Genomic DNA, 22,601 nt, shown 5'->3' with positions numbered 1-22,601 from the left:
TATTATTTTTATGTATTCCATTTAGTTTGAAAATATCCCTTTTCAAGTCTGATTGTCAAAACGTAGCAGATAGTGCTACTCGTATTTTAATTGGCGATTTATGTATGTCTCAATATTGATTTTCATGACAGTTTATCAAAGATTGTGGCCCGCGATTTGCGCTCGCATTGATGGTTAAAAATATTTTAACTGATGCATTCTATTCCTAATTACAAAAGTGCTTGATATGTCCAGTTTTCAGGCCATAATATCATCAGATTTCTCGCCCGCATTATGCATTAATAAATAAGATATAAATTTAATGATTAAATTGTCCCTTTTGTTTCATCTCAGTAAGAGGAATAGGAAGATAGTCATCATTTTCTTACGACTTGTCCTAAGGATGTCCCGGTCCTATGTCAAAACTCAAATAATAATGAAAAATATCAGCTCTTTATTAAGTGTGATTCATATCCACCTCACAATTTTCCTACAAAGTGCTTGAAATATATAGTTGAAATTGACTCTTTTTTTCAGATCGGAATATCAAATAGTTTAAGCTCGCGCTTCGCGCTCGCTGATAGATGTGTAAAATGCCGAGATTCTAAGTCTAAATCTGAAACACGCTCATGTTTATTCAGATATTCAATTTGTTCTCTATTTAAATCATTATCCAGTTTCAGATCACAATATCGAAAATTTTCTGCTCGCGCTTTGTGCTCGCATTATTAATGTAGAAAGATCCCCTATTACTCATCCTTTTCATGATTTACACAACATGAGTAGAGTGTCCCGTTTTTAGGTCTAAGTCTCGAATTTTTCTGCGCAAGCTTCGCTTACATCAATTGTTTAGTTATATAGCTACCCTGTTCACGATTACAAAAATTGATTAAAATTTTCGATTCTTTTTGAAAAAATGTCAAAAATTTTCAGCTCGCGATTCGCGCTAGCATTGATTGTTGAAATATGTTACGTCTTCATGACTAAGTGCAAGCAGTCCTTAACAAGTACCTTTTCGATCAATTCAAATTAAACGTATATGAACATTTTCTGGCTGCATTTCGCACTCGCTTTATTAATGTAAGGACCGGGTTTAAGAAAGACCCCAATTACTCATCCTTTTCATGATTTACAAAACATGAATAGAATGTCTCGTTCTTAGGTCTAAATCTCAAAAATTTCCGCTCGCGCTTCGCGTTTGCATCAATTGTTTATTTATATACCTATTATATGTTTAAGTTACAAAAAGTGCTTAGAATTTCCAGTCTTTAGGTAAAAATTTCAAAAAATTTCAGCTCGCGCTTCGCGCTCGCATTATTTGATTGTTGAAATATGTAACGTCTTCATGGCTAATTGCAAGCAGTCTTTAACAGGTACCTTTTCCATCAGTTAACCTCTGCTCGCACTTCGCGGTCGTAGTAAATATTAAGTTGTATATACATCTTTTTCAGGATAACAAACATTGCCCAGAATGTTCAGATTTTAGGAAAAAAATACATAAATTTTCCCCAAAAAAATTGCTCGCGCTTCGCGCTCGCATTATATAAATAAGGACAATGATATCATATATTTATAAGGATAAAGCTAAAAAGTTACCATGAGGACTACTCCTTCAATGAAACAGACAAAAATTACCTTCGAGCGGCCGATCGGGGATTAACATATGGCTGAAAATGTTTTCGCCCCCCCCCCCTTATTTGCGAAGGCTGGATCAGCCCCTGTTGTCCCCCCTACCTTTCGGGACAGATTTCCGCCCATGCTCATAAAGACATAAGTAATCAAAATATCATCTTCAAGTTGAAACAAATACAAGTGCAATATCCTGATCGAAATCCAATGCCATTTGTGATCAATATGCAGTATACTTTGCAAACGAATATACATTATTGTTTTTTCTCCAAGAGGTATTTTTACCTACGTACCTGAACCTTAGAAGTCCTTCGTTTAACTAGTTCATCAGACAGTGGTTTACTTACTTTCAGCTGCATTCATCATACTTTTATGGACTCCTAAGGGCTCCTAAGTCATTCCGGAATTTATGTACACGATGGCAGCAGGTACCACCCAGAGGTATGTCATTACAAAAAAAAAAATTATCATGTAAGATGTACATATGCATGTATGTGAGAGAGGGTTTATGTGTGTACGGGTGTGTGTGTGCATGTAACTGTATTGTGAAACTTTAAAGTGTCATGACTTTCTTATTTGAGATGCAATTTTGTGTTTTGCTTGTTAGATTTTTTCTTTGTATTCAAATCAATATTTTGTTTGGGAGGACTTGTCCTTTAAAGCTTTGCAAGAAACTTACGCTCATTTAAATTCAAGATTAAGTCCCAATGTCAAGCGTATTTTCTTTGAGTAAATGCAAATTTGTGGTTGGTTTGCGTTCAATCTCAACATAGGATTCTCCTAACAGCCCCAATATATTCTATTTTAGTCGGACTTACGCTTGACTTACAATTGAACATAATTTCTTGCGACGCCCTCTATATGGAATGCAAAGTTTATGTCGATGCGGTTGGATGAAATCTTGAATAAAATATTTGGGAAACACATAACGTGAAAGTAGGGTATGTGATTTACAATAGGCATACTGGTGAGCGTTTTGGCAATGATTGAGTATGTTTGTTTTCAGGATTTTTTCTCCCTATCATCCCGTCAATTGCATTCAATGGATTTCAAATTTGTTTATTATAACTTGTATGTGTATCTGTGTATATGAATATCCATGAAAACCTATGACCACACTGTATTTCTTTACTTCGGATTGACATCGGGCCTGCATCGCTACGAAAATATATCGCCAGGCGCATGCGTGCAGGTGTGTATGAGAGAGGGTGTTTGTGTAGGTGTCGTGGCCGAGTGGTCTAAGGCGCCTGATTTTACTTTGAAAGTCCGGGGTTCGATCCTCGGCCGCGGCACCTATGAGCAAAGCATTTAATCGACAATTAATGTTCTTTTATCCTGCATTCAATTGCATCAAAATGATGTACGTACGCATTATTGCTTACTAGTGTACTTGTTTGTTAAAAGAAAGGTGTGTTAGGATAGGGTGGGTATGTGTTAGAGGGGGTGTGTGAAGATGCGCATGTGAGGGCTCAGGGGCGGATCCAGCTTTTTATAAAGGGGGGGTTGGGGTGGTATGCGAGGGAGCGTAGCGACCGAGTCCAAGCGAGCGGAGCGAGCGAGGGGGGAGGGTGTGGGAGGGGGGTGTCCCCCCTCCCACAGTAGGGATAATTTTTGAAAATCTGTGTGTGAAAATGACGTTTTCTTGCATTACAAGTTTAAAAAAAAAGATCAGATTTAAAAAAATGGTCCCCGGATTTTTTTTTTTGGGGGGGGGGTTGCAACCCCCCCAACCCCCCCTCTAGATCCGCTTCTGGGGCTTATTAGTGTGTGTGATTAAAAGAGAGAACAAGGGAGAGAGAGGGCGCGATGCTCTTAATTTGCCCCCTTCCGTATCGTAGCACACATTTACGTGCTAACATCAGCGATCCCATGGCATCAAGCTATAGATAAGTATTCGTCACTTGATTTTTCATAATAAATCATTCAAGTTTTTATTCAGACAATGTGAATTATGCTTCAGAAACTTTTTTCACAATCGAGACTGACGTAGATGGCGTGAATAATTGTATTCTTCCTGCAACATGTACTATCACCCAAGAAGCATTCCCTTCGCGATTGAGGTTGATTAATGATAGTTTTGTTATTTACTCTATTTAACCCATCTTGAAAAATATACGAATTCAATAAACATGTCTTAATGTCCTGTTCGTCAATGATTAAGTCCAGAGTTGTTAATCGTCGCATAATGAGAAAAAAAGAGAGGGGCAGAACATGGCGTATGGGTAAAAACAAAACAAAACAAAACACCCCCAAAAAATTGCCGCGAGCTAGTGGAGCATGCAAGAAAAAATGCATACAACCTTAAAAACGAAAATCTAACATAACAAAGAAAAAAAAAAATATTACATTTTACCCTTTCCCTTCCATTTCCTTTGTGATATTTTTCTATTTTTTCTTTATTTCAGTCATTGAACTTTTGGATGCAATGCAACCCCCATTTGTATCCTAGTAACTGTGAAATAAGTGGTCCCAGGGGTAGGTCTCACAACAATCGTGAAAGTTGCAATAATTTCTAGATTTTGTAAATATATATATTTTTTCTTGGGGTTTCTTGGGGTTCGAAGCCTTTGGCTCCTTGGTTACTGCCTTCTTGGTCGCCTTCTTGGGTGTCGACTTCTTGGCAGGGACTTTCTTCTTTGGTGTCTTTTTCTTTTCTTTCTTCTCAGTGGTCTTAGTCTTCTTTGCAGGCTTCTTCACTTTCTTTGGTGCTGCCTTTGCCTTCTTAGCGGCGGCTGCCTTCTCCTTCTTCTCCTTCTGGGCTGCAGATTTCGCCTTTGTCTTCTCCCGCTGTGCTTGCTGTTTGGCCCTCTCTTTCTCCTTCTTGGCCTTCTCCGCTGCTTGTGCCTTGGCTGCTTGCACATTCAATTTGAATGACCCCGGAGCACCTTCACCCTTTGTCTGCGTAAGTTTGCCCTTCACCACACCAGCCTTCAGAGCCCTCTTGATGAAAATGAGCTGTCGGTCCATCTGGACATCAAAGTTCTGCTCGATGTACTTCTTGAATGCCTGGAGCGAAGATCCATTCCGCTCCTTCAATTCGCTGATTGCTGTCATAACCATCTCAGCAGCAGGCGGATGGGTCGCTGGTTTCTTCTTAGGAGCCTTCTTGGCGTCCTTCTCAGCCATCTTGGTATACGTCTTTACAGTTGCGGTGTAAACAAAACAAGTATGCTCCGGTCCCTCAAAGAAAACCGACTCCAACCTACCAATAGAAATATATTTTTTTGTACACTCGGCAAAAAAAATTATTGGACACTTATAAAAGTTTAAATATTCCATATAGATATTTGATTAAAGGCAAATTATTGTATGTCAACATGACCAAACAATATTCCTCTTCCATTATGACATGACATTTTCATGTGAACAGTCATGCATGGGTGATTAAATGCTTTAAACAATAGCAATGTCAGTAAAAGAAAATTGTAAGAAATGGACCATTCAAATGCTAATGATCATGGCCATCCTGTAGGCATACATTCAACAACTTCAACAGGTAGTTATCATTTGAATTAAATGCTTAGGGATGCATCATGAGATGCATAATGAGATGGATCCTTTGGACATTCACTTTCAAGATGAAGCTTTCCAACCAAGAGCGTGCAAGAGCAATAGGAATGTTGCAGTCTGGGCAGTCATTTAGACAAGTGGCTCGATATTTCCAGGTTTCACCAATTTTAAATTTGAACCAGCGGTATTTGGCTACTGATGAAGTTACAGACCGCCCTAGGAGTGGTCGACCTAGGCCCACCACCCCTGCAGAAGATAGGAGGATAAGGATACTTTTATTTTGCTTATGCCAAGATACTGAAATTTGACATTTTTTTAATCGACTAACTTTGACTTAAAATTCCAGTGGAATAGTGATGCATCTAAGGTGGATAGCTTTCTCTTCACTTTTAGAGTGGTATTTGACTTTAAGTTTGCTTTTATCGTTTAATGGATATTAATGCCACACAAACTATCACAACTGAAAGAATGACTGATCGTCTTCTTGCAATTTTCTTTTACTGACATTGCTATTGTTCAATGCCTGTAACCAGCCATGCACTGACTGAGCATTTCTTGGAATTTTCTTTTTCTGACATTGCTATTGTTTAAAGCGTTTAACCACCCATGCATGACTGTTCACATGAAAATGTCATGTCATACTGGAAGAGGAATATTGTCTGGTCATGTTGACATACAATAATTTACCTTTAATCAAATATTTATATGGAATATTTTAACTTTTATAAGTGTCCAAGAACTTTTTTTGCCGAGTGTATAATGGAGTCGGTTTGTGTGATCGAATCCCACCGAGGACCTATTTTTCTTTGGCAAGACATTTTTCTGCATTAATTTTGTCACTTTTCATTCGTGAATAGCAAAAAAAAATGAATAAAATAAAATAAAGATCCCTCTAAAAACGTCGGGTAAAATCTTTAAGATTTAATTCAATAAATGAACCCTAAGCCAACAATTCGGGTGCTTTAAATAGCGTTTGGTGTGTGTGTGTGGGGGGGGGGGGGTAAATAGATGCGCTCTCAAAATAAATCCCCCCCCCCCCTAATTCTGAAATTCCATTTTGGGTAAAAATAAGTTCATGTAAAGGAACATGCATGCAGACAAAAAATAACTGCACAAGGAACACATACTTGACAAATACTGAATATCGTGTGCCATAAAGAGCGCCACAATGTCAACCATTGAAAACACTCAATAGGAAAAATTTTGAAACAAAAAGCCGTTTTCAACAATAATAAATCGTGACTCTGTAAAGAATTGTAATGGTAGACTGGCGCTGAATAAATTCTTGTCCATTTCCTCATAATGTTTTGTTAGCTACCTGTTGCAGCAATTTAAAACATTGACTTGTTTCAAGGAGGAAGCTGAATTCATCTTCTCATTATGGGATCACATGTTTCTGAGATCAATGGCAGTTTCTGAAGTTTATTTTTCTACTGTCTTCTTCCCTTTATCAGTAATCCAATATCTCACTTTCAAGCAGGTTTAACACTAAGAGGTTGATTAGCATGATTCTTCCAACACAATCTTCGTAGTAGGTAAGTAAGCGATATGTTTTTTTCTCTCTATTCGTGCATTTTGTTATAATATTCTTTTTAAAGTCATAACCCCATCAATTGTTATCAAATGATAAATTTATATGCGTAGTTCTTATAAGTCTTATTTTAAGTATTTTAAGTATTATTGTACCATTTTGGGTGCGTTCACAATTCCTTTGCCTGTGTCACTTTTTCTTTTCCTTTCCCACCCCTCTCTCTCTCTCTCCACTCTCTCCTTTCCTTTCTTTTTGTCACCTTCATTCAACTTTCTTTATTCTCTTTCCCTGTCATTTCCACTCATTTTCAGTTACAAGTAACTAAATTTATTTATCTATTTTATTATATCCCTCTTATGAATATTCATGAGTATTCTAGATAAACGATTGGTCAATTCGTGATCATGTGACAAAGTATAATTTCAATAGGAAAACACATCGCTGAAATTAGCTCCGTATAGTTTTCTTGTAGCTCCGTATATTTTTCGATATACTTTCATGGGCAGAACTGCGCATGCTCATGCTCGATATTTTCTCTCAACTTTGAATTGCGCATGCCCCCTGACTTGACCCAGATATCGATCATTCGCAAAAAGTAAATAAAGTAAAATACAAGCTCTCGCCCAAATTATCGTACCGACAATCTGAAAAACAACAGTGGAATTGGGTCTAGATTACAATGCAGAAAATCTTATTCCAAAGGCTATTCATACAGGATCCTTTAATATGGAATTAACATACCTAACAAGGTGAGTCAAGATCCGATACTAAATTTTAGAGCATAAATTTTGACTGCACGTATTTATTTTGAGTGCGAGGTCCAACAACGTTAGATTTGGCCTAGATCGGTTAAACATCGGCAAGGACTATAGGCCCACAAGTTAAAGAGGGATATAAAACAAATATATCAGGCGTTTCTTTCGAAAGCATAGTGGGAATTATTAATCCTCGGTTGGACTGGCAATGTAACTATTTTTCCCTCGGGGCTTCGCCCCTTGAGAAAAATAGTAATTGCCAGTCCAACCTCGGATAAATAATTCCCACTATACTTTCTCAAAGCCTGATATATTTGTATAATATTAATCGCATGCTACACCCCTTTATAATTATGAGTATTTCATTATTGTTTAGTTATTAATATATATTGTAAATCAACCATTGGAATCGGGACAGGAGGCTTCATGCCACAGTAATTAAGTTAACTTTTTCTGTCCCTGGCGTTCCACTGGTTGATATTTCTTATTTTGTATTGTTTACATTGAAATAAATTTTTGAATATTATTTGCCGAATAAATAATAATAATAATAATATTTTACAACTTGGGAAACCATGTTGACAAAGCCTCCATATAATTTATTTTCTTATTTTGTATATGAAACTAACCATGAGCAATGGATAATGGTACTTCGATTCTATGTGTCTTTTCATTAGCACACTACAGAGTGGATTTGGTGGATTATTATTACCATCACTGTTATTATTATCAATTTCTAACGTTATTAATATTATTATTATTGGATGTTATTGTTATTATTATTGTTATTGCCCCCCCCCCCCATTATACATCCAGGCGCGTAGCCAGGGGGGCGGTGGGAGCGGTCGCCCCCCCCCAAACGTCCCCCCCCCAAAAAAAAAAAAAAAAAACGAAGGGAAAAAAAGAGAGGAGAAAAGGAAAAGGGAAGGGAGGAAAGGGAAGAAAGGTAGCTTTGTGTTTTTTTCTTTTTATTCTTTATTTTTTTTATCAAAAGAGAAACTTCTTCACTCTTGCTCTAAATTTATATATGAGTTTTGCTTCCGCGCTGCGCGCGGTTAATGACAATATTGAAGATCTCCATTGTTTCCCCCAACCTTTCTCTAACCCTGTTTTTCCACCTCAGCAATATGTTTTTCTTGCCAGTTAAAGTTCAAATGTATACATTAGGACATAGAATTAGAGTAAGGTTAGGCCGAAGTATATAAAGTTATCTTTTTTTTTATTGATCGCGCAACTTCTGGTCGGGTCGGCTCCGAGCGGGTAAAATCTTTATATCAATTTCTGCCGTCACCTCCATAAAGGCAACTTCTTCCGCTTTTCAGCTCATTACTAAACAACCATCATTTTGGGGCAAACAGGTTCCTAATTTAAAAAGAGGAAGGTATAAAATTTGTGTCGTATTAAATAAAAAAGTACAATATTTTTTTTCAAATTCTATTAAACTTCATGTCCCTGCGCATTCATCTCATGTCCTGTTTTTCGCCCTCAGTTTGAAATTTTGAATGTCTTTTAAGTTTCTTTATAATTCAAAATGAAGCGCTTCAGGATAATTCAAAGAAATTAGGCATCCTTTTTTTTATATAATTTCAATAAATCACAGAAGTTTCAACTTTTTGCGCACTATTTTCCGTGTAATGAAGTTCAATAATCTTAGAAAATTAATTAAATCAGAGCCGATGGGGTATTGGAGATATCTGCATTTGATGAAACGTCCGCCCTTTGAAATTTCAGAGTTTCGTTGCTCTGCGCGGGGTTATTATTATTTTAATTTCCTCCATTGTATTCATTTTTTGTGCGTTCACAATCTTTTTTTAATACAAGGTTCATGAAAACAAGGTTCAAAATCACAATATAATCAACTGAATTGGAGCTGATATAGGTACTAGAGACAAGAGAGACGGCTCCTTTTCATTTTAATTTTTGAAACACCAAAACACCAAAAGCTTCTCCCTGCACCCACCCCCTAGGGAGCGCGCTTCGCGCGCTCTGTAAGTGTTGGCACGCTTCGCGTCCATTTACCGCCCCCTCCAAAATGAAATCCTGGCTACGCGGTTGTATACATCTGCACTCTTACTTTAAGACAGCATTATTAAATATAATTTGATATTGTTTTCCGGGGTTGCCACGCAGTAAAGCTGAACTTATAGTGGCAACCTTTGCAGCCTTCTTAAATCGTTATGTTATTAAAAAAAAATACAACTTAGTTCATTGTTTTAAAATCTTTGATTGCTTTATAGATTGAGGAAAGTCCACCACCATGGTTAGCTGCCGGATTGCAAGGCGGGTGGCTGTCCTAGTTTTAATCGTATCATATTCTTCGTTGGATATTGCGGCAACAACCACAACTGACATGCCTACAAGTGGTACTAACACTTCTCCATCAACAATGGAGGCTACTGTCGACACAACAGAAACAATGTCTCCTATCCCAACGTCTGGCATGGAGTCTTCATCCACAGACTCCTCGACAACATCTACCCAAATCATGACAACATCGAATACCACTGACGCTGGGTCCTTCACAACATATAACGCAACGGATACCACTACCACAGATTCAGGGAGTTCTACAACAGATGGTACCATGAATGATACAACTCCTACATCAACCACTGACGCAGAGTTCACCGCAACAAATAACGCAACGGATTCCGATACCACCGCTACCACAGATTCAGGGAGTTCTACAACAGGTGTTACCATGAATGTCACAACCCCTACTTCCATCATGACCACAATAAACAGTAATGCTACATAACCCGACAATACAACATCCCCCACCATGGCCACAGTGGACATGAATACTACCACGATGTTGCCATCAACAACTGGTAATGTGCAGTTTCTTTTATTCCAATTAATTTTTAACTCATATGGGGTTTCGCAAGAAATTTGCAATCGATTACAGGTCAATTATTGGTCCTAAAATCAACCATATTAAGTCTTACAATTAATTGTAAATTTGCACTTGAAATGTTGAATCCCGTCTTACAAAGAGTTGCGATTGATTTGATCAATCGTAACTATGGAAAGCCAACAGCATCAATATCTAAAATACTTGTTGGTTCAAAATATTTTACATAAATGACGTATATTCACACATTCACTGTTTTCTTGACAAATCGGAATGCTTCTTGTTGTTTTCAATGAAAATTGAATGAAGTTCCTAAAAAAAACAATGATAGATTTCCATATATTTGAGATTGATCGGATCAATCGTAAGTTTTTGTAAGACGGGGCCCTGGTCTGCTTCTTGCATCAATAAATATTTTATTAATTGATTTGCTTCAGTTAAATTTGACTTATAACTTGAAAATTTGCAGATTATTGCAAATATTTTCTTGCAAATCCTCCCTAGTCATGTTACATGTTCGTATTGTTTTTTTTTTAACACAAACTAGCTATCTTTTGATCACTAATTTTTTTTAAGCGCATGTATCTGTAGAAGTGTGAGGAGAGTTGGGTTTGTTTGTCTTTATTTATTATTTTGTCTATTATTTATGATATTTTATTTATTTCATACTGCTGGGTAGGCCTGTTCATTGGTTTCTGGACACCTCAATGTTCAACTAAGTGAACGTTTATAAAATAAGAGCGAATCCTAGATTCTAAATAAAATATCAATTCGGTTTGCTGGAATCTGGATGGACGCTTATGATAATAATAAAACAAAAATCTTACACGCAATTTCCTATGTTTTACGCCTGCATGTAGCATGTATAATTAGACAATGACAAAATGAAAAAGTATGATAAAGTCCAACGAATTCAGCAAGAGATAAGATCAAATACATCGTGTTCAAATCAGTGTTTCAACAGATCCGAAACAAACTTCTCGAAAAAGAATCTCAAATTACCTGAAATTCATAGACATTTCCCGGAATTTTAAAACTTTATTAAAAAAAAAAAAATCTGGCAATAACAAAGCGAGCCAAAACTTGGTCCAAGTGACCAAAATCAAGGAATTTAACATTTTTTGTTAAATGCACTTTTTAATTAAAAATAGCAACAAAATTATAAAATGTGAGCGCGGAGTGCGAGCAGAAAATTTCGAGCTACGTATAAGGCGAACATATTTTTTAACATGAATATTGAAAGTTGCTACGTTTAATTGTAGTTTAATTGTAATTTTCTGATTTCCCGGAATTTCCTAGAATTTGTTCATTTCCCCGAAAATGAAAATTACCTGAAAATGATCCGGATTTCGGGAAATTTCCTTCAAAGTGGAAACACTGGTTCAAATAATTCCATGTGTCTATTCAACCAATTTGTATTTTGATCACAATGTTTTCACATCTTCTATAATCATGTTTTTTGCCTGCTGCGTCAGCTCTTATATAAATTGAACGTGTTTGTGATTATGACAGAATTAAAGTGGAAGTTCACCCCGAAGAACAGTTGTTGTAGAAATAGCAGAAAAGGTAATAAAAAATATTGGAAAAGATTTGAGGAAAATCTATTAAAGGTTAAATAAATATTAGAATTTCAAGTTTTGGATTTGTGACGTCATAAACAAGCAGCTGTCTGATGCGTTATGGAATATAAAATGCATATGCATTTCAATTCTTTAATGGTTTGTAGAGACTATTTTTGGTTTCTTTTTAGGAACAGGTGTCACGGTTTGTCTATTGATATACTGAAGGTACAGCAAAAAACATTTTCAATTTTCTAAGAAAATGACATTTCATTGATTTCTTTTACTATTCGATGTGTAGCAAAACTGCTCGCATATGACGTCACAAATCAAATAATTAAAATTCTACAAACGTTTTAAATTCTTTCATGGATTTTTCTCAAACCTTTGGCATTATTTTTTATTATTTTTTCTTCTATTTTTACAATGAACTTTTTTTGTCAGAATGAACTTCCCCTTTAAGGTGATACCGAAAAATATAAATTTAACAAGTTGGTGACCAAAATGTACATATTCTTTTTCAATTTTTTTTTTTTACTTATGATTTAAAGATGTTATGACGATTAAAAAAACCACTCCTAATATCTAAAAAATGAATAATTTGTCTCCCGAGATATTGAAAAGAGTGCAATTTCCAGTAGAAAGGAAGTATTAGTGAAAACACATTGGCAGTTGGCACTTACAATGTATCTTCCTACTTTGATGACTTCTGATGTTTGCCCTTTTCCTCCTTTTCCATGCCCCCTACCTTAAAAAAAAAAACCCTTCTGGAACGGGGCCTGCAAAATATTGCATTTTATCAAAATTCCCCCTAAAAAATGTTTGCAATATTACAAGACTGGAATTTATATTTTTTAACGATTTAAATAAATCATTTTTGGTAGTATTTCTTTTTACTTTAGCATAGAATTTGCCTCAAAATGGTACATTAAATGTTCCAACCTCTTATTTGCATTTTCTTCTGAAATTATGGTTTTGTCAACAATAGCGATCCATGCAAGTATGTCGACGATTACAAAGAGGAAGTACGATAACGAGAGAATAATGTATATTACACTGTCGTGGGAATTTTCCCAAACAAAAGAGACACCTTTGAATTGGTAAAGGTTGCCTTTTTTCCAGGGTTGGCCTGATTCAACAATGAACACAATTGCATTTTTTTCAGGAATGCATTTACATGGTCAATGACTACTCCCCCCCCCCCCCGTATTCGAGCTATTACAATAGGGCGATTCCATGCTAGAAAAATCAGCTATTTTCGCAACATTTTTCAACCTATTGTCCAAACAAACGAAGAACTTCAATTTGTTTTGTGGTAATTATAAAGCAACTGGGAAGACATATGAAAAAATGACAACCAACAAAAATATGCTGTCCATGGGTGAATTAGAGGTGAAAATGTTGCGTGTCTTACGGGACATTTCTGAGTCCCGTACGACACACAATATTTTCGCCCTTAATGATATAATAATAATACACTTCATTTATATAGCGCCTTTTCATCAGATACAAAGCGCATTAACAAAAGAAAGAATAACAGAACACAAATAGGGAGTGTGAAACATAAGAATAATAACTGCAAAATTATGAACATTATATGGAAACCGTACAGAAAAATTAGAATGGTAAGTTTTTAGACATTTCTTAAATGAGGAAAGTGTTGGGGAAGTCTTTAGTGAAGGCGGCAAGGAGTTCCATGTTTTAGGGGCAACGGTAGTAAAGGCCCTATCACCTAATTGTTTAGCAGTACGAGGTACCGGGCATGTGTTGTATTTGGATGTGTGTGCAAAGAGAAGGTCAGGTGAATATGTTGGGGCTTGATTGTTAACACATTTATAAGTTCATGAAGTTAGAGTTAAGGTCTTATGTTTGATACGATCATTAACATGGAGCCAATTGAGATCAAAGAGGAGAGACATGGTTATACTTTGATTTACAGTGTATAAGCTTTGCTGCTTTATTTTGAAGGAGTTGAAGAGAGCTAAGGTCTTTAAGTGATATGCCATATTAATTCAGCCATAATCAAATATTTTTTGTTGGTAATCCGTTTTTCACATGACTATACCCACTTTAACTTTATTATTGACCAAAAATAGTTTTTTATTGCTCCAGCAATCAGCTAAGAGACTAGAAATTGTTGACAAAATGTCCCTTACGACATGTATGGAATCGCCCTGTAGGGTCTGCAGTGGCCTTTTTATCGAATTTTCAATTTTGTACCCTCCATTGCACACATTCCTAATACGATTTTGATGTTACTTTTGCAACGTATCGATCTTTAACTTTCGATGAATAAAAACCCTCGATACTCGGTATTGTGGATGTTGACCAAAGCTGGGCATGACTTTCAGTTTCTTACTGTGAACGGCTTAAAAGCGGTGCATGACCTATGATGCTTATCACACATGAAACGCCCACACACACATCAACAAAAACAACAACAACTAAGGGTGACTCTATCTCATCTCATACTCTTTACGAAAATGGTGCAGGAAACCCGTTTTTTTTTTAATTATGTTGAATTCTCACAATTTCAAGTCTATTTACGACCCTTTGAATTAATTACTTAGAAGCCCGCCCGCCCGCCCCCCCCCCCCCCCCCCCGCAGCGCCCATACCCCCTTCTTCCGAGCGACACTCTCATGTGTTATACCAAAATCGTACGTAATGAAAGAATATCTATTTAAAACTTCAGAATCTGATACCGGTTCGCCAACTTCTTCGAGTGGATTGGGCTCAACAAAGATGAATTCAACAAAATCGATGGTTACTGCCGATAATTCAACGACTACTGACCCGGTGTCCGCAACGATGTCGAATACTACAGAGAATGTGACGTCATCGACCATGGTCTTTACAACAGACAATATCTCATCATCGACGACATTGCCAACAACCATGTTCAATGTCTCGGACAATGCAACGATATCTACGACTTCGACGATGACAGTGTCCGATACGACAAGTGACGCTGAAAACACTTCGATGATGATATCGACAGAAGGGCAGATGATAACAAATGACTCAGATATCATTTCGTCACCACCAACAGTGTCAACGACTGAGCCTAATATAAGTTCAACGGAATCGCCAGGAGGTAACTTCGTAATGAAACGTTGTTTATTTCAATTTTTTCTTCTTCTTTTATCATCATGATTATATAAAGCTCGTACAAGATCGATATAGTCGATGCAACCCTTCAACATCCCTATGACATCTCAAATTAGCCCTCCCAAAAAATGATTTTGAATGACAAATATTCGCCGTTTTCTCCTGTGAAGGTGTTTAGGAAATACATTTTAATCAAATAAAAAAAATGACAGGTAAAACATTCCACTGGATATGTTGAAAAGGGAAATGCACCTTAGAGCAGGGTGCGACATAAGCGCTTGCCCGATTGCCCGGGGCAAGTAAAAGTTAGAGTCGGGCAAGTGTTTTGAAGCAAAGACAAAAACTGCTTGCCCGAATCGGGCAAGCAAAATTCTCCTATGGAAATTATATTTTAGAAAGATTCCCCATATTTCACCATCAAAATATAGAAAAGAAAAAGAGACAAAAAAAGCAATATCATTAATTTCTTCTTTCGAATTGCAAAATTTGCGCCATTTTCTGCAATAAACACACAGCTCAGAGACGTACACACACACATCCTGGTCGGTATGCAAGTCATCCACTCTCTATTTTTTTAATATTTGTATTTTATTATATGAAATTTGAAAATTCTCTACTCATTGTCAGTCAAGTTGGTCCGTATTGCCAAATCTATAAAAAAATGAAATATTCAAACAATAAAAAGCAAAATGATTAGTGGGGGAGGGTCGTCATCGAGTGTCTCATTTACATTTTACTGAATTGTGCAAATAACTGTTTTGTGAAAAATAAGCGAAACTTTAAAATGTCATAACTTTTTTTTACATTCGATTTTGATAAAATTTTCAATGTTATACTAGCTTGATTTTTTTCTATTTATTCAACTTTTTTTTCTGGGGTGGACTTGACCTTTAATATCATAAAAATTGGTTAGGACTTTTTTGGGGGGTGGCTCTTTTGTTTCGTCTTATGTTATCCCGGGTTTCACCATTAGAATATAGTATAGGCGTTTTATTGAGAAATCCAACAACAAAATGATATTAATTGAGGAAATAATTTACATTATGTAATACATATGGTAACACGCAATCATCCCTCTATCCCTCCCCCCCCCCCTCTTTATCACGCTCTCTCTCTCTCTCTCTCTCTCGTCTCTCTTATTCTCCCCACCCCAACTGCCCCTCTATACATTCTAATCAACACTCTGTATGACCACGTCCGTCGACAAAACAAACTGATTTAAATAGATTTAGTGATAATAATGTCATATTTTACCCAGGGTAACAAATTAATTTCCTGAATAACATAAGAAAACTCAAAATGCTCATTAATATCAAATATCAAAATCGTTCTAGAATATTATGACACTTTTAAAGTTTCCTTCATCTGCGTAATCTACATTACCGCCAATGATATGTAGATCACTGTTGTGTGAATACATTTGTAAAAAAAAAAATAAAAAAAAATAGAATGTCATAAATCTTTATTTATCCGATTTTTATCTTATTTGCAATGTGAGCTTTCTTGTATTTTCTGTATTTAATCTCATGAATATTTTGAAAGGGTGAATTGGGTTATTATGACCAATTGATTTCAAGCCTGATCCAGGTGACATTTTGAGAAAAGACTGAGAAATGAAAACTCATGCGCTACACGTTCAGTACTATATTGCATCATAACTATTGCCAGTCTTTTTTATTAAAAATGACAAAAGGGACCCTCAGACCAGTGGCGTATTAAGCTTCGGTTTATACTAAAAGTAAGAATATCTTTCTTTCTTATTTCAAGCAAAATTTCCATCGCACCTTATTTTACCCTGTTTCCTTCTAAAAAGTAACAAAGAATACCAGGGCCCTGTTGCAAAAAAGCAACCATTATGGTAACCTTGCCATGCAATGGTAACCTGCATTGAATCCTTGATTTTGATTGGTTGTTGATCATCGTTACCATGGTATAGTAGTTACCATTGGATGGCAAAGTTAACACAATAGTGACTTTTATGCAACGGGCCCCATAACCACATCATACAATATTAATTCATCTACTAAATTAGAAGACCGAACAACTGGAGCTACATTTAGAAATAGACAACAAAGCTACCAAGCACAATAATGCCAGTTTTATGCAGGAAATGATTTTCATGAAATCTTCATTTGGTAATAGGCCGATTGAATATAGGCATAATCTGGAAAGAATAATGAATAACAATCAAGATTTTCAACGCACAAACCAATTTTAGTCATGCTTACCACAATCCTCCTAACACGGCATGACATCACGAATTCTGGCCAATTGAGAAGCAAATGTAAAATACTTAAATCGTTTAGCGTATAGAAATGCATAAAACTATGTATTTTCCTGTTATGTCAAAAAAAATGAATTTTACATGATCGGCCAATTTCACATTTCTCTTTGATAAGGGTCTGAAAGTATTTTATAGTTAAAGGGATGCTCCGGGCTGAAGATATTTGTATCTCAATAAATAGAGTAAAATTCACAAAGCAAAATGATGAAAATTTCCTCAAAATCGGATAATGAATAACGAGGTTATTGAATTTTAAAGATTTGCATTATTCCGGTGAAACAATTCTAGGCATGTCTTCATGAATATTCATTAGATGGGCCGATGATGTCATACCCCCACTTTCTTTTCCTTATGTTATTACATGATATCATAATCAATTCATTTTTTTCATACATGTGTAAAGGATGTATCTCCATTATGATGAAATAAGTTGCAGCAAGAAACAACTAATGCACTTAATCAATTGTCAATCCAATTGTTTTGGTTCGTGGTAAATGAATTACACAAACCTAATTTCATTTAATAAAATGCAAAGAACAATGAAGACGTGCCTAGAACTGTTCACCAGAATAATACAAATCTATCAAATTCAATAACTTCGTTATTTGTTATCCAATTTTAATGAAATTTTCAGCATTTTGCTTTGTGAATTTTTCTCTATTTATTGAGAGATAAATATTTTCAGCCCGGAGCATCCCTCTAAGGATATTCTCAAAAATTTGTTTTGAATTTCTTTGGTTCTTTATCAGTTAGAACATAATATATATTTTTTATTCCAAATTTCTGCATCACAGTCTGTTTAAACATCATTTCCGAATCACTTAAGAAACTAATTAAGATATTCCCATTACAATACAGCTACTGCATTAATTAGAATCTTGTAATATAAAAAGAGGGGTTCTCTTGTAGGCCAGTATCGGATATTGGCAAGTTCACTATTCCTGTCCCTTCCAGTTAAACCAGAGGTGTTGATACGGCCCTGTATCTCATCGCGCATCAATTATAAGTTCGAATTTCGCGGACTGTCTTATCATAAACTGTCGTTATTTCCAACATGTCAAACGAATTCTCAAATAATCGCATGATGTACTTAGACCTATATATTCAAGGTAGAACTCTAACTAGATCTTTCTAGCATTATAACATCTTCTATGGCTTTTTATATCAATTAATTACACCAACTACATTTCTATGTCACCACGTCTCTTAGATGCATTGATGATTGCCTGTTCTTCTCTTGACCGATGGGTATTGAATCCCAGAACGATTTTCTTAATAGAATAATCGGCACATTGCCCTCGCCACCAAGATGCAAAATCTGGATTTCTTTTCTGCCAAGTGTTCTCTGGATGTACGAAGACGTGGAGTAGTTTTTTGACGAGGTAACAGAAATGCAGTTCCGGTCTGCTATCTCTGAACGCAGATGGAGAGTGAAACTGCACCGTGCCGTCCCTCCTCCAGTCGAAATATTTCATGTAACGCGCGTCGTCTTTATCCAACTTATTTTACCCTGTTTCCTTCTAAAAAGTAACAAAGAATACCAGGGCCCTGTTGCAAAAAAGCAACCATTATGGTAACCTTGCCATGCAATGGTAACCTGCATTGAATCCTTGATTTTGATTGGTTGTTGATCATCGTTACCATGGTATAGTAGTTACCATTGGATGGCAAAGTTAACACAATAGTGACTTTTATGCAACGGGCCCCATAACCACATCATACAATATTAATTCATCTACTAAATTAGAAGACCGAACAACTGGAGCTACATTTAGAAATAGACAACAAAGCTACCAAGCACAATAATGCCAGTTTTATGCAGGAAATGATTTTCATGAAATCTTCATTTGGTAATAGGCCGATTGAATATAGGCATAATCTGGAAAGAATAATGAATAACAATCAAGATTTTCAACGCACAAACCAATTTTAGTCATGCTTACCACAATCCTCCTAACACGGCATGACATCACGAATTCTGGCCAATTGAGAAGCAAATGTAAAATACTTAAATCGTTTAGCGTATAGAAATGCATAAAACTATGTATTTTCCTGTTATGTCAAAAAAATTGAATTTTACATTTCTCTTTGATAAGGGTCTGAAAGTATTTTATAGTTAAAGGGATGCTCCGGGCTGAAGATATTTGTATCTCAATAAATAGAGTAAAATTCACAAAGCAAAATGATGAAAATTTCCTCAAAATCGGATAATGAATAACGAGGTTATTGAATTTTAAAGATTTGCATTATTCCGGTGAAACAATTCTAGGCATGTCTTCATGAATATTCATTAGATGGGCCGATGATGTCATACCCCCACTTTCTTTTCCTTATGTTATTACATGATATCATAATCAATTCATTTTTTTTTCATACATGTGTAAATGATGTATCTCCATTATGATGAAATAAGTTGCAGCAAGAAACAACTAATGCACTTAATCAATTGTCAATCCAATTGTTTTGGTTCGTGGTAAATAAATTACACAAACCTAATTTCATTTAATAAAATGCAAAGAACAATGAAGACGTGCCTAGAACTGTTCACCAGAATAATGCAAATCTATCAAATTCAATAACTTCGTTATTTGTTATCCAATTTTAATGAAATTTTCAGCATTTTGTTTTGTGAATTTTTCTCTATTTATTGAGAGATAAATATTTTCAGCCCGGAGCATCCCTCTAAGGATATTCTCAAAAATTTGTTTTGAATTTCTTTGGTTCTTTAGCAGTTAGAACATAATATATATTTTTTATTCCAAATTTCTGCATCACAGTCTGTTTAAACATCATTTCCGAATCACTTAAGAAACTAATTAAGATATTCCCATTACAATACAGCTACTGCATTAATTAGAATCATGTAATATAAAAAGAGGGGTTCTCTTGTAGGCCAGTATCGGATATTGGCAAGTTCAATATTCCTGTCCCTTCCAGTTAAACCAGAGGTGTTGATACGGCCCTGTATCTCATCGCGCATCAATTATAAGTTCGAATTTCGCGGACTGTCTTATCATGAACTGTCGTTATTTCCAACATGTCAAACGAATTCTCAAATAATCGCATGATGTACTTAGACCTATATATTCAAGGTAGAACTCTAACTAGATCTTTCTAGCATTATAACATCTTCTATGGCTTTTTATATCAATTAATTACACCAACTACATTTTCTATGTCACCACGTCTCTTAGATGCATTGATGATTGCCTGTTCTTCTCTTGACCGATGGGTATTGAATCCCAGAACGATTTTCTTAATAGAATAATCGGCACATTGCCCTCGCCACCAAGATGCAAAATCTGGATTTCTTTTCTGCCAAGTGTTCTCTGGATGTACGAAGACGTGGAGAAGTTTTTTGACGAGGTAACAGAAATTTAGTTCCGGTCTGCTACCTCTGAACGCAGATGGAGAGTGAAACTGCACCGTGCCGTCCCTCCTCCAGTCGAAATATTTCATGTAACGCGCGTCGTCTTTATCCAGTGCGTGAATGTAATCTACAAATTCGCTCATGTTACTGAAATCCTCTACGGAGATGAAGGAATTCCTTGGGAGTGACTTCTCGTAGCCTTCGCGCGTTGATCCGTAGACGATCGGTACGATTCCCTGTAAAAGGCAATTTTTCCACACCTTCTCCGTGATGTAATCCCGGCATTCGCTATTTTCAAACGCGATATAGAATTTATATTGCTTGAGGGTCTCGATGGTTTTATCATGGGCAAGTCTTCCCGTACCGCACTTGCCGTACATATCCACCGAGATATTCCCTTGAATCGCTTTCACTAGTTCAGTTCGTTTCCAATAATATGGTTTGCAGTTGGATGCCATCCAAGCTATCAGCTTGGTTTTCTTTGGAATATCTGGCGGATGTTCATTTGGCTTCCCAAGCGTCCGCACGGTGGCGTATGGGAAGTAAATGTCACTGTCCCTGACATACGTCATGGTGAGATTGAAAGGGTTTCCTGTTAGACCTCGAGGAGCATAATCTGGGTCATGCTGAGGACTCTCTTTGGCGCAGAGGACCCAGAGTTGTCCTGGTGATCTTGCAGCCATCACTTGCTTCAGACGAACATCCCGATATCCGGGTATAAAGAAAACAACATCGATGGTCTTCATAACCTCCTTGGTGAGGTTACCTATAAAACGAGTCTCAAACCTACAGAACTCACTGAGTTCACATCTGAATGGCGTCCATTCCCTCGAATGTTTACCTTTAACTAGATAATCACAACGAGAGGAACAATACTTGGCAATCCTGATGACACAGTTAAAGTCAGCGTTTCTCTGTTTTTGTTGGATTTTGTGAACCAAGCTGCTTTCTTCAATGGTTACATTCGATAGTGGTTTTAAAATGTCATATGTATCGAACGTCAGAACATCGTCTTCCACATTAGCAATGCTGTGAGTTAGACCTCTACGAGCAGACAGTGTGTCATATCTAAATGATATAATACTGAGATTCCGAAAAGCGTCATCTCCCTCAGGTGAACCTCTATTCTTGTCCGAGGATATTGAGGCTTCCCCCAAACCAGACGATGACGGATTCCTTTCAATTCGAGCTGCTTGCCTGGAGCTGAGTATCTGTCGGATGCCCAATGCAGAATTCTTCTTCGCTCTTATCTCTTTAAGGTCACTTAAATGGTACATCGCCGTAAACATCGTCGCGATTGACGATAGGCAGAGTAATAGCAGCAACCCAATACAGAATTTGTAGTTTTCAAGTCCCATATTGACGATCTCCCATCGGGTGTTTATGATGTCGAGTAAATCTGTTTTAAGCCAGCTCCAAATATACCAATCGAGTGCCTGAAGCCTCCTCCTCCTCCTCCTTAGAGCCTTTCCAACAAAGTCTTGTCATCATCATTCACCCCATCGTGTGACGCAGATCAGAATATCAGTCCAAAAACATAAACGCGAATGCTAATAAAAACACACGCAATGTCTTCCTTCAGTAGCATAGTGCTGAACGTTACAGGAATCATTTCTGTTTAACGTGCGCCCCACAGTACGCCATGTTTAATAAGTAGATTTGCTTTAGGTTTATCCAGTATGATAGACTGCCACGTTCATATAGTCATGTCGCGCTTTGGAAAAAAAAATGATATTCATAATGGGTACCAATCCGTGGAAGAGGTATTGTGTTAATATACTGGAGGAAAGAAACAGAGGTCATAAACTGCGAGGTGAACAAATCCATTATATAAAGTAATCAATTCATCTCTTTCTCAGAATCTCTTTCTCTCTCTCTCTATCTCCCTCTATCTCTTCCTTCGTCTACGATTAACGCTTTAACAAATTCGCCCCTGTCGAAATGCATCAAATATTGGGAAAAAATATTCCATCAACTGCCCTCACAAATCTAATACTCGTGCTTAATGAATAACACATGA

The 22,601-nt window shown here is 36.5% G+C and overlaps 1 protein-coding gene and 1 long non-coding RNA gene across 2 annotated transcripts; one reads left to right on the top strand and one right to left on the bottom strand.

Moving 5' to 3' along the window:
• Positions 1-6,564: 6,564 nt before the first annotated feature.
• Positions 6,565-16,351, top strand: LOC129280401 (uncharacterized). Its single transcript, XR_010296304.1, has 3 exons — positions 6,565-6,653; positions 9,642-10,235; positions 14,512-16,351. It is a non-coding gene; the product is annotated as an uncharacterized LOC129280401 (long non-coding RNA).
• Positions 16,352-19,589: 3,238 nt separating this feature from the next.
• Positions 19,590-22,195, bottom strand: LOC129280407 (alpha-(1,3)-fucosyltransferase C-like). Its single transcript, XM_054916433.2, has one exon. It carries the CDS (start codon positions 21,937-21,939, stop codon positions 20,359-20,361), a length of 1,581 nt encoding a protein of 526 aa, XP_054772408.2. The 5' UTR covers positions 21,940-22,195; the 3' UTR covers positions 19,590-20,358.
• Between the last annotated feature and the right edge of the window lie 406 nt (positions 22,196-22,601).

This window comes from Lytechinus pictus, chromosome 17 (assembly GCF_037042905.1).
Source record: "Lytechinus pictus isolate F3 Inbred chromosome 17, Lp3.0, whole genome shotgun sequence".
Classification (NCBI taxonomy): Eukaryota; Metazoa; Echinodermata; class Echinoidea; order Temnopleuroida; family Toxopneustidae; genus Lytechinus; species Lytechinus pictus.
This window is presented reverse-complemented; position numbering and strand designations above follow the sequence as displayed.

Excerpts from the sequence above, each read along its gene's own strand:
- LOC129280407 (XM_054916433.2), bottom strand. The coding sequence starts at position 21,939 with ATGGGACTTGAAAACTACAAATTCTGTATTGGGTTGCTGCTATTACTC.